Genomic DNA, 16,401 nt, shown 5'->3' on the forward strand with positions numbered 1-16,401 from the left:
TTAAATTTTACATTGATCCTCTCTCCCAGTACACGAGGGTAGTGGTCAGAATTGACCTCAAAATTGTATTGCCAAACCATGGTTTTATGAAAAAAGAAAACAATGTAAGCCATGGGGCCAAAAAGCCATGAATTAAAATAGGTACAGATGCAGAAAGCCTGTTTGTGGCAGTTCCTTTGATGCAAAACTCCATGTCATGTCATTCACTTGATACAGCCGACTCTGGTCCACAGCTACTCTCTCTCTGGCAATAAAATCCTATGCTGCTTCTTTCCATCCCCATAGCCTCACTATGGCATTGCCATTGTTTTCATGTCCCAACTTCTTCACCATACCAACTCTTACGAGCCCATTCCCCAACCTCAGAGCTGAGAGAGAGCAATTCAGTGTCGGAAACATGTCAGAAACATTCAAGCACCCAATCTGTATTTCGTATAGGTGACCGAGGCAGAATCTTATTCTCAGTTGAATCTCTAATATGGAGATAAAAACGTTAATGTGAAAGCCCAAGGATGCAATTAAACCCCAGAAACCTGAGCAATTGGCTGCTGCCATTTTCATTCCTACTTTCCAAAGTAGGAAGTTCAGGCCATTCTGTTGTGAGTTGTTGCTCTCAGTGCGATTTTGTGAAGGTTTAGCATGGCTTACTACAAAGCAAGCATGCACAGCGTTGCAGTCTTTGGGTCACTAGGCAGTAAACAAAAAACTTCCCTTGCTGCTAAAGCAGCAAATGCTGCATCCACCAGTGGTGCATTGCTTCAGTGCTGTGAATTGCTAAAAAGGCAGAGTAATTACATTTGATTGGCAGGTGAAATGACTGGCTGTTTATTACTTGGGAAGCGTTTTGGGGATCCAAGATGCTAATCAGCTAGGATCTGCTGCAGCAGGTAGCTAACCTCTTGACAATAAAAGAACACCCAGTTCTTTCAAGGAAACCTTGGTCTTTACACGTTCACCTCTCTGCAGCAACTGGAAAGAGATTAAGTCCACGTGGGAGCTGTTGGAATATGATTAGAGAAAACCCTGCAGTACCCTCATCTAGCCAGGTCTGTTTGCCAAGGCCATTAATGAGCATCATACAGAGGTTCAAGCAATCACCCCCTTTGGCACTGCAGCACAAACATTCATTCATTTGACAGAGAGCTGGTTCTTGCACATGGCTTCAATTCAAGTCTCACTTTAGGCTGTGGAAGATTACAAATGGTATCAATTAAATTACTAATGGTTATAACTTTTAATAGTTGCTGCATTTAAAAGAGCTTTGAAAATCTACCTGTTCCAAATGACTCTTAATGGAGAGTGAGTGAGTGAGTGAGTCAGGGAAGATTTGTAGCTCAATGGAAAAGCATGTTTTGTATGAAAAATGTCCCAGGTTCCAATCCCCAGCCTCTTTAGGGCCTGGGAATGTCTCCTGCCAGAAACCCTGGAGAGCCACTTCCAGTCAACATATAAAATACTGAGCTAGATGGGTGACTCTTCATGGGGTTGCTTTCTATGCAGTGCTGCTGTTTTAATGATAAAATATCTGAATTTTTTTTTATACAGGTTGAATGAATAATTTAATGTGGTTTCTTGCATTTTTTGAACTTTTAAAAGTTGTTGGGGTGGGTTTTTTGCCTTTATTTTGTTCTCCAGCATGGTAAAGAAGATAAACAAAAAATTATTTTGTATTTCAACCCATATTCTCAAGAGAAGCACAAAGGAAGAGATTATGCCTAATTCATCAACTAGATAGGGCAGAAGTAGCTGCTAGTGGTATAAATTATTTCTTCTTTTGATGAGTCTTTAGTGTGAATGCCACTAAAAACAAATTGGTTCTTATGATTTTTGCACTGAAGACCTGAGCCAGTAGTTTTAACATCATTTTCATTACATTGTTCCAGCTAGCCTGCCATCAAGCTTTGTGCACAACCCTATACTATCCCACTTCTCAACCTTTGTATATAACACAGTTAAAAAGATAGTTTTAAAGCTCTGCAACAGAGTGAGAAGAGTTACAAATAACTTGTGCTTGCCTAAGAGCCAATCTACAGTTAGAGAAGAATCCCATAATACAGCTTTTCCTAGAGCCATGCCATTTAAAGATTGCTTGCTTCAGAAGGTTTCTTTATCTTGAGTAATTTCCCATTAGCAGTGGGGACTCCCTGCATACAGAAAACAAGAAGGGCAAAGAGAATGATCCCAGCCTAGGTTTCTCAATGGCATGCTACTTTTCTATACTCTCTCAAATTCCCCCATAAGCGACTATTAAAACATTTATTTCCACACTTGCGGAGTGAAGTTGTTCAGTCCAGGGGACACTGAATCAGATGATTCTGCTACACATCAGCCTTAAAGTGGACAAGGCTGATCAGGTAATCATAAAATATTTTCTTTTCCAAATTTGTTTAGGGGCAATTTCACTACACATATTAATTATACAAAAAGGATAATGCTTTAAGATTATTATTTTTTATTCCTTAGGTTCTATGAGATTCAATTCTGATCCATCCACCAAGAACAAAGATGTTGGCTGTGCCTTCAAGCTGCAGTTGCTGCTGCTGTCTGGCTGCAATGTTCAGCTCTCTTCCTCTGAAAAATAAACAGAAGTTTCAATGGCGCATTTGCTGCCATCCCAAGCAAAAGCAAACACCACGGAACAAATAAGCATGGCCACAACATCTGCTCTCCTTTCCACAATCCTTAGTTGATCTAAACTTTAGAGACAACACAAGTATTGAACTCCAAGCAATGTTAAGAACGTAAGAGCTTGCTGGATCACAGTGACCAATCAGATACCACTGGCTTTGTAAAGAAAATTTGTGGTTTGTAAGCAAGAATAAGAAACTAACAATCTGTAATGTAGCCTTGTGTACAGCCAGAGTTTGAAAAGTAAAACAGAAAGCTGAATCCTAGGGAACATACAAAATCCGTAAGCTGGTACTGGTCTCCCCAACATAATCATGTCAACATTTTATCAATGTTAACTATATGCCATACTTAAATTCTGCTCAGATCCACATTATATCACTCCTGTGGCATGTACTACTGGTCACCATATTATCTGTAGTTATGATGCAAACCAGATGGCAACTAGCAACGTGACACAGAGAGGAATAGGCTGGTGCATAGACAGCATGCTACAGAATCCTGCAACACTGCATGCAAATTCTGCCCGTTTTGGTTCTACTCACCGTTGGCTCTGACTGGTTTTTCCTATGAGTTAATGGCACCCATATAGACCTGACTTATGGGCTTGCCCTTCCCAACCTGGTGCCTCCCCTAATGTTTTGGACTACAGCCCCTATCAGCTTCAATCAGCAGAGCTGTGCTGGATGGGAGCTGTTGTCCAAAGTGTCTGGAGGGCTCAACGTTGGGGAAAAGTTGCACTGCACTCTCCTGTGGCTATATCTGGACAAAACGATGACAGATTGCAGAAGAATGAAAGCTATCCTCCCAGCACACAAGCTTCTACCAACGTAAGAGTTGAAAGACCAGAAACTGGTCGTTTCAGGCCTAAGCTTAGCTAGAAGGCATGTGAAACTCTTATTACCTTCCTCTTCTTCCTCTTCATCGTCGTCATCATCATCTTCATCAGAGCTGAAAGTGCCATCTGGCAGGCTGTAGATACGGATGACTTGCTTGTTGGGGTCTTTCAAGATGAGGTACTTGCCCTCATCCAGTTTCATGCAGATGTCAATGACACAGCGCAGGATGCCCCAGGCATTTTCCATGCTTAGATTAATTTGGCTGGCGAATTCATTAGGTTTGAACTGCTGGGTGCCCAGGATCACATGGCGTGCAGAGTCTTTCACATGGTACCGGGAAACATACCTGACAAGAAGGGAGAAAGAAGACTTAGAAAGTGCGAAGCTGTAGTCCAGCCCACCAGCTACAGTAGGACTAAAAAAGAATAGCAGGCTAAACAATTTAAGTAAGACGACTGGTGTGGTGCAGTGGTTAAAGAGACGTGAGCTACAAATCAGGGTTTGAATCTTGACTCTGAACTCACTAGGTGACCTCCCTTTAGGAACGTTGCTCTTGGTCTTCCTGCCTGACTTGCCTTACAGCGGCTTAGTCATGCTGGCCACATAACCTGGAAAGCTGTCTGTGGACAAACACCGGCTCCCTCGGCCTGAAAGCGAGATGAGCACCGCAACCCCACAGTTGCCTTTGAGTGGACTTAACCATCTTGGGGTCCTTTACTGGGTTGTTATAAGGATTATGACTGTTAAATATTATTAAAGTGTTAAAGACCCATCTCAGTAATTTTTAATCCAGAAAAGAACCTATTTGTTAGCCCCTTCCAAGAGGTAAAAGACGCACTTAGTCCAGGAGTTAAGACAGAGACGGAGGTTGAATCTACACACATATAGAAACCGTTCTGAAAATGTTTTTTTTTTTTTTAAAGCATTTTTCAAAATACATTGAATTCTCCATAAGGCTCACCATCGCCATCTAGTGTCACATTGTATATTGCATTTAAAACGTTTTATTTGCAGCTGTATAGCTGAGTCTGGACAAGGGCCAGCTATATTCCAAGCTATTAGCAGAGAATTCTCAATATGAAGAGGTGCTGGCCAAGTTTTAGAGCTCAGAATATTTAGAGCTTAGAATAAATATTTAAAATATTTATTACAATGGTACCTCGGGTTACGTTACCTTTGAGTAACATAATTTCGAGTTACGAACGCAGCTAACCCGGAACTGTATACTTCCGGGTTTCGTGGCATGCACAGAAGTGGCACCTCCGGATGTGGACTTCTCTGAGTAAGTATGGACCCCCGGGACAAATTAAGTTCGTATCTGGAGGGCCCACTGTATATGCCACCTCTCAAAGAGGTGAATAATGTAAACACATCAGTAAAATGTCACAATGTATTAAATTTTAACCCCGAAGAGCTGGCTTCTCCCCCCTAAACCTTTTCCCCTCTTGTAGTACACCCAAGACTAAAACAAACAAAAAACTATCCACACTGTATTCTCTCACCCCAGTTTAAGATACTCTGATCCAGCCAGCAGTGCACAACATGTCCAGCGAGCAAGTTTGTAGCTGTTGTTTTTCAGCTCAGTGGCAATCACAGCTCCTCTCTGGGAGTCCAGTTTCTGACGCCAGTCCACTCCATTACAATGCTAGAAAAATTAAGAAAGGATTAGGATTGTACACAGCATCAATTATGGCACACTGCCAAGTCAGGATCTGGCTACGAAGTTGAAGAGTTCATGCAACTGATTTCAAAATTATTTGTAATGCTGGAAAGGAGGAACCCACTCCTACCTAATGTGGCAGAAATTCAATTAGTGAGGACCTACAGATCTTTTTCCAGCATTGACTAAAGAAGCAAGAAGTCAGTACTTTACTTGACTCCCTTTAATTGGATGGGATGAGGGAGAGGGAATTCCAAGAATAAACTATGCCACAGTTAAAGAGACAGGCCAGTGGAAACAAATGATGTCCACACAGAAGAGCCTACATATTATCTGCTTTTTCTTACCCTTGAATCCCATTCATTCAGTGTTTTTGTGTTGATGAAAGATACTTCTCCATTGGCTCCAGTCATCACTCCATCGTGTTCACAGCGTACTATCAGGTCTATGTCATCTCCCAGCTTCCATCTCCGGTACCTACAACCAAAAATGCTTGTCAGCAACCTTATAACAAAAAATCCACGTGAGCGCAGTATATATAGGTGGCAGCAATGGGAATTTTCATGGAAGCTGCAACAAGTTTGCAAACCACACCTTGAGGTACTGTGAACTCCCAAGGTCTATTCATGTGTCAGAAGCAACAACTTACCGGTATGCAACAGAAGCCACCTCATTCTTATCCATATCATCTTCCACAAATGGGTTTGGATTGGGAAATGTGTATTTTTCTTTCCCCTGTAAAGACACACACATGCAAAAACTTTGATCAATGACATCAGATTACATGGTCAGGAGAGTCATGGCTGCCTTAAGACATGGGAAGCTTCCAGTACTCTGGTTTGAGAAACATTAGCCACTGTCTTGCTACCAAGCCCTTCCTCGAATTTTTCAAAAACATGGCTTTGATGTGGTATCCTGTTTACTAGCAAGACACTTCCCCCACCAGGAGTATTCTGTGGAACCTCCCAACAGCCATACAACTCTATCTGGAGGCCCTATAAAACAGAAAATAGATGGATGTTATCTTCTTTCTGCTTGATGACAGATCACTCCCACATCAGCAGGAAGTTCTAAGTGACCTTAGTCAATTTCTTTCTGAAATTCTCTGCAGAGGTAAAATCCATTACCCCTTTCAATCTTACCATTCTCAGACATTGCTGGGAGAAGTTGTGGTTGATGTAGGTGGCTTCCATAGCAAGGTTGCGGGGTGAATTGAAGGAGTTGCCCTCATCCTGTGGTGGTTCATTAGCAGTCTCACTCACGGTCAGGAGGTCTGAGGATATAGCCAAACATAAATGGAAGCTCAGAGGGTTTGCCCCAAGAGATAACTCTAAAAGATTCACTTCCCCAATCATTCCATTCCCAGCCACCACCTGTCTCCCTTCAGTTTTGTACTGTATATACAAAAACACTCACCAAAATCAGAATTGTCCCTCTTGTCAAAGAACAGTTTGGATCCAACTCTTTGGACAATGATGTCCCAGGAATATACAGAACGAGTGCAAGCCATGAGGGTAGCTAGGATGGCATCTGTAGCAAATACATTCCCCTGAGTCTTGGCCAACTGTGCATAAAGAAACATCATATGGATGAGAGCAGGAATCGTTGTACAAGCAAACTAATATAGGCTGTACCACCCTCCAAAGTTATATCTGTAGGATTATCTGCTCTCTGAGGCACAGGGGTAGGGAACCTGTGATTCCAACTCCCATTAAGTCCAGCCAGCATGGCCAGTTGCCAAGGTTGATAGGAAATGTACCCCAACAGAATCTGGAGGGCCACAGGTTTCCCATCCCTGCTGTAGATGATGTTGTCAAAACCATGCTCTCCTAGATTACCAATGGCATTTGCATCCCATTTTCCAGCAATTAAAATCCAAGGGAAAGCAGACAGAAGAGTCCCAATAAATGCAAGGATGAGATCTGCTCTCCTGCACGTCAATTCTATCCTTAAGCCAAAAACTTACTCCCCACAAAGTTAAGAACTTTGGTAGATGAGCAGAAACATAAGAAGTAAACACTTCCACTTGCCTCATTTATTATTTAGCTGGGTTTTGTCCTAGCATATTTCCAAGCTCCACAGCAAATTGCAAAACATATAAAGCCTCTGTGAAAACTCTCACATCCAACCCCATTATCTCCACCACCCCAAGCACAATAAATAGGAAACTCCTCAATACTAAGAACTAGCTCAAAGAGAAATGTCCTGCAACACTTTTGGAAGATGCTCTGACTTGGGCTTTAAGGAGTTTCCAGAAAAGGGAATTCCACTGTGTGCCAAAGCTATGAAGATCTCCTTGCCTCCCCCGCTCTTTGCACAGTCAACAGGACACACTCTTCTCTAGTCCAGTATGTCTGGATGCAATTTCTAGTCTCAGACTTACTAAGCAATATTTCATTAGACTAACCTGCCTTGCCCAGTGCAGTACCATTTTTAATGACTTAGTAAGAAAGGTATCTGAAGTTACAAGCAAATGAGCCCTCTCCTTTTAAACTGAGGTATTTTAACAGCCATGTACAGGACAAACTACAGAGGCATGTTATACCTTGCGAATGACTGGATCGTCGGTAGTAGTTACAGTATGGAAGATGCGCTTGATGCTACGAAGGGTCTTTTCATTTCTTGTGGTGATGCGGTCAAAGGCTTTGTCATAGTATTCCAGGGCCCCACAGCACTCTCTGCAGGTACAAAGAAAAGATGATCATGATTTGTAACTTTCAAGAACAAAGGATAATAAAAAGTGGACTAATGGGTTCAGAAATACTCATGAAAAAGAAACCCAAGGATCATTAAGATCCCATGGCACCTTTAAGGTTCTATGCCTCTCCTCTGATCTGTCAACCTCTATAAGCAGCAACGTCACATTTTAAAGCATCCTTCCCTAAATGATGCCCTCCAGATATTGTGGAGGACAACTCTGATCACCCCTGACCACTCTCTCTGTGCTAGCTAATAGGATCTGGAGTCCAACACAGTAGATGGCACTAGGTCAGGGAAGCCGCCCAGAGTGGCTGGGGCAACCCAGTCAGATAAGGGAGTCATGTGCATCCTTGCCATGGAATCCCGAGCTCTAAACCAGATTCATTGACAAGCTCCAGATCCTAACAACCAGTCATATATTCCTGCTCATATTGAAGGTCAGGGATAATTCAGGCCTTGTTAACCAAAAGTCATTTTATGTCCAGTTGTCAGTTGTAATGGTTCTAGGGGTTGCTCATGCGTAAGCCGGTGCTTATCTTCCTGGCTGGGTGCAAACACCTGGCTGGCTTGCCTAAGTGAACCTTTTCTGTCTGGACAGCAACTCACCCGTGGCTGACTCAATCGCTGGCAGAATCCGTCAGTGGGCGTTTCTTAAACTTCTTCCAGCAAAGAAGCTCTTTGACGCCTAGTCTCCTCCTACTCTCTCTGCGCGAAAGCCTTCTGCGCAAGGAGGGCGTGGGCAGCGGAGGACCCCTACTCTCCCCGCTGGTCCCAGGCAAGGAGTCATGGGACCGCCTCGCCGCTTCCCCCATCTGCCCCCCTTCTCCACTGTTGCTATGCTGATTCTCTTCCCCAGAAGATGGGCTGCTCCTCCTGACCCCTGGACGATCTCTGGAATCCCTCTGGCTTTTGCTCTCTCCCTCCGGCACTGATGGCAGTTCCCTGACATCAGTACTCAGAAAGAATGCAGAAAGTTACAATGCCCAGCAAGGCAGTAATTCTGGTTTAGGTTGTCCTGACATCTAATCACAGTTTGTGTCTTGGATCAAGAAATAAGCATACTGTATTAGTTAAACTACTTGGAGGCTGTTTTTTTTCTTCTTTTAAAAAAAGATACAAGTTGTTGGCCCCAAACCTTCAGCTGTCTCAAGAGACTTACATGTCCTGAGGGTCTGACACCTCCAAATATCGCATCTTCATCAACCTAGGGAAATCCATTTCCTCCTTCACCTCCCAATCACTGCGAACTTCAACAGAGGAGTCACGGGGTTTCTGCCATGCAGATAGAATAAATAGAAGAGGCAACACATCAGTGTGTAAAATGGGAACAAAAGGTGAAAGTGTGAGGGGAAAGACAGGCAGCCAAAGAGAAAGAGGTTTACCTGAGATTTTTGGTCCCATTTTTGTCTCACTCCAAACTGCTTCTGAAACTTCTTTTGGAGACGCAGTCTATCTCTGAAATGACAGGAAACTGTCAGAAAACTTTGCCATCAAGGCAAAGGAGCCTGCTGATCCCAAACCCTTTTTCCAGAGTAGAGAAACTGGAACATGAATGGCTAAATACAAAAGGATTTTCTGATCTCTTGGGTCAGAGTTGCTAAACAACCAATAAGATAATGCCATTTCGCAATCCATGCAACAGTAATAAAAAATTAAAATATGTGACAGCAGAGTCTGGGAAATTTAGTAAGCAATTTGCTTTTTCAAGAGATTCAATCAGTTTGATGAAACTAGCTCTGCTTGACAATTTCTAAATTGTATGTTCTCCCACAAACACAGCAAGCTTACCTCTCCTTCTGCTTGGCACTTTTAGGGAGCGTCTGCATGTTAAACTGAAGGATGTTCCGGCGGTCCTTATCTCTCCGGAGGTTTCTCTGAAAGGAAACACTAGTGTAAGCGAGACAGCATGGAATCAAAGGGCCTACCTAGCAAGCAATCCTGCAAAGGATTTCTGCCCAATATTCACTGTAATGCACGAGTTACACTAGGTGTGGGGAACCTGTGGCCCTTCCTTATGTGGCTGGACTGCAAGTCCTGTCAGCCCCAGCCAGTATGGCCAATGGTGAGGGGAGTTGTAGTTCAACAACATCTTGATGACCGTTCCCATTCCTGAGATATGCTGTGAAAAGCACCACTAAGTGTTCCTGGGAGGCATAATAAGCTAGTGTGTCACCAAAACCTAAAAAAAAAAAAAGTGTGTGTGGGGGGGAGAATCACTACTTGATAGCCATACACATTCCAGCCTAAGAACAAAAATGAAAAACCACAAGGAGTCTCAAACTTGCAACAGCTTGTTTGAAAAAGATAGTTATCAATGACTGGGGAATGGGAGGGGATACATCTTCAAAATCCCATGAGACTGTCCATTAATGACAGGGATGGGGGAACCTGTGCTCCCCTTCTGCAATCTTGTTTTGATTCCAGCTCTCAGCCAGCATGGTTAGTGATGATGGAAGCAGTAGACCACGGGTCTTTGGCCCTCTAGGTATTACTGGACTACAACTCTTATCATACCTGACTACTGGGCATATCAGCTGGGAGTGGAGACAGGACAGGGGAGAGACATGTTAGCTACTAGAGTTATAGTGCAACAAGGACAGCAGGACCACAGGTTCCCCATACCAGATTAAGGGGAAGGTTGTCTGTTCCCTCCTCAATCTGTCTCTCTCCCCTCAGAGTATCAATTGGGACAGACTAGCTATATGGCTCAAGTCTAATCTCTTCAATCAAGCCACATCATACCTGTGCAAACCTCATGCGATTCCTCTGGTAAGCTGTCTTTTGTGTCCGTGCCGTGTCCACCAGTTGGAAACTGGTTTCATCTTCCTCATGGAAATAAGCATACTGGCTTCCTCCACCAAACTGGGATGAATATTTATCTGGGAAGACAATTGTCTCAGTCACCTTAGAGTGCAAGACTGGGATTTCCTAGAAGACAAAGAACTAGAGCCACCCTTCTTTCAAATAGGAGCAGAAGCTGAATTATCTTTGTGTAACTGCTAAGAACAATGAATGAGATACAGTCGTGCTCCTTTGCCCAATGGTAAATACCATGGCTGATCTCAAAACAAGATGGAGATTTCCTCTTGTAAAGTCCCAAAAAAGAAGCTCCACTACTGCTGTAATCAGTGCAGAAACACGATGTGCCCTAGTATTCTGCTTATCTGTAGTGTTGATATGCAACTGCACCAGTGGTTGCATTACCAAATTCCAAAACTACTATTTGATACAGGCAGCAGAAATTTGTTTAGGGAGAGTAGGTCTTAATGTTGCAAGTCAGAGGTTGCACAGTGTAGAGCCTATGGATGACAGTATGCATGCCAAGTATCTCTTATGGCACCCATGGACAAATCAATAAATATCCCCATAAAAATTCATAGTGGATTTTGTGAACTTGCCTCTTTTTCTGCCCTTTCAGATGTGGCAGCTGTTTCGTGTTATGCCACACCCCAACAGCAGCCACTTTGTGACTGGTGCCAACTGCACTCTCTCAAAATTCCAAATGTGCTCACCAGCCCAAAAACGTTGGCAACCCCTATAAGCAGTGAAGGAATTAGAGGAATGCAGAAAAGCTTACGTTCAATGCAATTTTGTCTTGTAATGAAATGCAGGAGAAACTATAAAGGACATCTCCTGGAAATTCAGCTTCAGTATTCTTATTGTATAGATATTCGTCAAAAGACAACAATCCTGAAGGAGTGTCTCCACCCCCATCGTTTTGCCCGGACACTGAGATCCAGCGCCGAGGGCCTTCTCGGTAGTGGCACCTGCCTTGTGGAACGCCTTCCCATCAGATGTCAAGGAAATAGAAAACTACACAACTTTTAGAAGACACCTGAAGGCAGCCCTGTTTAGGGAAGCTTTTAATATTTGATGAATCACTGTATTTTAATATTCTGCTGGAAGCCGCCCAGAGCGGCTGGGGAAACCCAGCCAGATGGGCAGGGTATAAATCATCACCATCATAATTTGCCCTAAGCCAATAACGAAGCCTCTTCAGCCAACGTAATGCCAACTTCATATACCGTGCTCACTGGCACCTTATTATGACCTGATCTTCCATATGAAATATATCAAACAAGAGCAATCACCATCATACTTACTCGTATATCGCTTATCCTGGTAAGTAGCTCCTGTCCAGTCTGCAACCTGGTCAAAATAAAAACAATGAGGAAATAAGGTTGCTTTCAAGAATGCCACAAACTCATTCAAAGGATTTTCAACAGAATCTCAAAGATTGTTTCTCCAGCCAGCTAAGTTTCTGAGTGTACTCAAAATATTAAGACATCAAGATATTTACTTGGGGAGAGATAATGAGCTGATGTACACATGACCCTGGCCAGTGTTTGTGTGCTGTCCACAACTTAGCTGTAACATGCAGAATTGCTTTTTTTGCAATCTGCTGGAATCCCACTAGAAAGTCTCTCATGCTCTTGCTAAACAGTTGTGGAGATTGGTAGAAAATGGAAGCAGACATTCTCTATATGATGGCAGCTACCCATCCTTACAGGGAATATACTATGGCAAACACCTGCACCACCCATTACACTGCTATAATGCCCTGAAGGGCTAGGAAACTGGAATTGTCTTAAGATAATTATTAGCCAAATTTCCCCCCAGGTCCGGACCTGTATGCCTTAACACCATCCTATGTCATGAAATACATTAGGTCAGAGCTTGCCAATGATTCATGATTCAGATTCCCCTTTTAACCAGGCAATGTAATGTAAGCCAACACAATCCAGCACTGAGATGAACTGTACATCTCAGCTATAAATTCTGTGAAGCCCAATAGGGACCAAAATGATGTTCCAAAAATTCACTCCCTAAAAGACTTAGGACAATTTCACTCATGGTCTTTTTGCCCTGTAAGTAGTACTGTAGGAACTGGGCTCCTGAAGCACATGGTAAGAGTGCCTTTCAAAATCTAGCCCTTAATGGAAAACATCAGCATAGACAATGTACAAAAGCAGTTAATAGAAATTTCTGTGCAAGGGTGTGTGAAGAAGTACCTTTCCCAGCCGATCTCCTTTGCTGAAGGGCTGGTAAGGCATATCTTTGAACTGCTCTGGAACAGCACATGGACCCCATCCTGAGGGATTATCCTGGATCACGGGAGCCAGGAACTTTGCCATCTTCTATAATTCTAGTGAGAAAGGAGATGGGAGGGGGAAGAGAATAAGGGGATCAAGTAACTATAAAACAATAGTGCTTATTCGAATAGTAGGATCAGCAAATACAGTCAAACCTCAGTTGTCAAATGTAATCTGTTCCGGAAGACCATTCAACTTCCGAAAATGTTCGACAACCAAGGTGCAGCTTCTGATTGGTTGCAAGAGCTTCTTGTAGTCAAGTGTAAGCCACGGGACATTCAGGTTCCAAAAAATGTTCAAAAACCAGAGCACTTACTTCTGGGTTTTCAGTGTTTGAAGTTGAAATGTTTGAAAATGGAGCCGTTTGAGAACCAAGGTTTGACCTGTACTTGTTTTTAAGGAAACAAGAGACACACACAGTTCTTTTTTTTTTAAAAAAAGGCCAGGCCTTCCAGTCACATCCTTAAAATTACTGACATATACACACTGGGAATGAAGTACTTCTATTGAAGTCCTGTACTGTAGTTTATTGCTGCCAGGCTACTGCTTAAATGACAAAGCTGTTCTCAACATATTCATATGCCTATTTAGGGAGTGGGTTTATTGGTTTGTGTTTTCATTTTGTTATATTGTATTTTTATGTTTCATATTTTTATGTTGTGAACTGCCCTGAGATCTACGGATGAAGGGTGGTATAAAAATTTAATAAATAAAATTCACGAAGCGCTGACTGCATGGTTTTCACCATAGTTGTGCCTTATTAGCAAATGATTGTTAGCTGTATTTTTATATAATTATACCCATGCTCTCTTTCTACATCCAAAGATGAATAACTGGTTGCAGAGTGGCTCTCTCAAAAAATACAGGTAGGGAGCCATGTTGGTCTGCCGTAGTCGAAACAAAATTAAAAAAATCATTCTAGTAGCACCTTAGATACCAACTAAGTTTGTTATTGGTATGAACTTTCATGTGTGGGCTTATTTACAAGCCAGCTAAGTGACATCTAGCCCAGCCTTTGCCAACCTGGTGCCCTCCAAACGTTTCGGCCTACAACTCCCACCAGGCTCAGCCAGTATGGCTGTCCTAAGTCACACCAGCTATTCTAAAACTAGGTCACACAGACCTGTACTATTTGTGCTCTCTACACACAGGCAGCAAGTGAATAATAAAAAACCTTGCTATGTCTAAAATAAAAAGGTTTTTTAAGTCATTTCAGTTATGATAAAGAGCCTAGGTTCTAGATGCAGTACTAGAAACGTATGTCATTCTGCTTCCCCCACTTCTAGACTGAGAGCTTCATGAAGTATTCAACCCTTGAGAATGGGTGTGTGAGAGAGATGGAGAGAAGAGATAAAGGGAGGGAGAGGGAGACCAGCCCTGAACAAAGCGTCTTGCTTGCAGGGCTCCTGGTGGGGCGAACCAGGTAGGGCAACCCACCCTTCCGCCCGCAGGCCTCCCCCCCCCCAAAGAGATGACAGCGGCAGAGATGGTCGCCAGAAACTAGGCCCGAGCTCTTCAGCGGGGCAAAGCGTTCTCTAGGTATGATGAATGACGGCAGGCGGTGCACGAAAGAGGCGACAGCCCCGACAATGAACCCAGCATTTGCTCGAAGGGGCCTGTTCCGAGGGCCCGCCCTGCATCCGGACACGGTGCAGACCGACGAAACGTGCTGAAGGCCGGGGCGGGGGAGAGAAAGATGCCGGCATCCTTCGTCGCCGAGGCTCCTGGACCAGCTCCAGACTCATCTCTCACCTGTACGGCCCAAGGAAGGACCCGATGGCGACGGATTCGGCCCCGGTGGGGCGTCCAAGCTACGAAGCGCGGCCCTCAGGAGCACAAAAGTTTTGCAGCTAGCTCCCACTTCCGGTCCGGGTGCACTGCTGTGGCGTCATCACGCCGCGACGCCAGAAACGCCGTAAAAGCGTAGAAGGGATTCGTCTGCCTTGCGGCCGGCAAAGGAAGCCGAGCGCTCTGTTTCCCCATAGTAGGCTAAGCGGATGTTCTGATGTGGCACAAGCTGTCGTGGGCTATAGAGCTCACTTCCTTAGATACGCGAAGTGGTGTTCTCAGTTGTCTGGTTCATATTTGCACAAAGAGAGGGAGAAATCTAATAATAAGGTCGGATGTCAGTGCAGTGCTAAATAAATGATTTTTTTTTTTTGAGACAATCCAATTTGGCAGTGCAATCCTGTGCGTGCCTACTCAGAAGTATTGAGTTTGGTGGGTCTTTCTTTAATTTGCTGCATTTTTATTTTTATTGTTCACCCTCACAGCACTTTGTAATTTTAGTAGTTTATAAAGATCCGCTCCAAGGCAAGTAGACACACCTGGAATTGTGCTGCAAGTGACGATATTTACAGCAGTGAAAATGGGTGCTAACGCTTATCATTTTAGCACAGATTTCTGGTTTGGATTTCTTCTTAATTTTTCATCCCCAAATTAGAAGTGGGAACTGCTCACAGAAGTCATGAGAGAATTCTCAGATTTGAATATAAATGATTATGTTATGGGAGCAAATAGAAGGATTCCTGCTCTTTCTCATTCTGATCATATTTTGGGTGATATATACATGTATTTTTTTAAAATAAAAAAAAAAATAGTATAGGCTACTTTCCTCTCTGGCGCTGCCTATCATTGTCACTGGCTCCCTCAATCAATTATACATCCAGAGAATGCTGCTGGGGTAGTCCAAAGCTTATTATGAAGGTTGCAGGAGAAGAACCTGTGCGATCAGCCCAAAGCCTGATCCAGTCCAGCATCCTGTGGCCAGCCAGATGTCTCAATGGGAAGCTTAAAAGCAGGACCCAAGGGCAATAGCAACTCTCCACTTGTGCTTCACAGCAACTGGTATTCCAAGGCATACTGCCTCCAATAGTACAGGTAGAGAGCATAGCTATCATGGCTAGTAGACATTGCCAGCCTTCTCCATGAATTTGACTAATCTTCTAATGCCACCCATATTGGTAGCCATCAGCAGGTTAAGAAGATTAACCGTGTGATTCTAACCTTGACTTAAAAGGTAAAGGGACCCCTGACCATTAGGTCCAGTCGTGACCGACTCTGGGGTTGCGGCGCTCATCTTGCTCTATAGGCCGAGGAGCCGGCGTTTGTCCGCAGACAGCTTCCAGGTCATGTGGCCAGCATGACTAAGCCGCTTCTGGCGAACCAAAGCAGCGCACAGAAACGCCGTTTACCTTCCCGCTGGTGCGGTACCTATTTATCTACTTGCACTTTGATGTGCTTTCAAACTGCTAGGTGGGCAGGAGCAGGGACCGAGCAACGGGAGCTCACCCCGTCGTGGGGATTCGAACTTCTCATCAGCAAGTCCTAGGCTCTGTGGTTTAACCCACAGCGCCACCCGCGTCCCAAACCTTGTCTTATTTAGGAGTAAATCTGACTGAATGTACTGGGTTAGGATTGCAACCTTAGTCTCTTACTGAGCTCTGTTTTGAACTTTTGTATAAATGAACAAGGAACTTGT

General features: G+C 43.7%; 1 protein-coding gene across 1 annotated transcript; it reads right to left on the bottom strand.

Annotated features, from left to right (window-relative positions):
- Positions 1-2,435: 2,435 nt before the first annotated feature.
- On the bottom strand, positions 2,436-14,818 carry EIF3D (eukaryotic translation initiation factor 3 subunit D). Its single transcript, XM_081211003.1, has 15 exons — positions 14,673-14,818; positions 12,840-12,973; positions 11,931-11,976; positions 10,570-10,706; positions 9,616-9,701; positions 9,210-9,282; positions 8,987-9,099; positions 7,673-7,805; positions 6,544-6,691; positions 6,270-6,400; positions 5,777-5,862; positions 5,475-5,604; positions 4,970-5,112; positions 3,533-3,813; positions 2,436-2,571 (listed from the first exon to the last, which is right to left on the bottom strand). Exons 2-15 carry the CDS (start codon positions 12,960-12,962, stop codon positions 2,558-2,560), a joined length of 1,644 nt encoding a protein of 547 aa, XP_081067129.1. The 5' UTR covers positions 12,963-12,973; positions 14,673-14,818; the 3' UTR covers positions 2,436-2,557.
- Positions 14,819-16,401: the final 1,583 nt, after the last annotated feature.

The sequence above is a fragment of the Podarcis bocagei genome (assembly GCF_964188305.1).
Source record: "Podarcis bocagei genome assembly, chromosome: 10".
NCBI classification, from domain to species: Eukaryota; Metazoa; Chordata; class Lepidosauria; order Squamata; family Lacertidae; genus Podarcis; species Podarcis bocagei.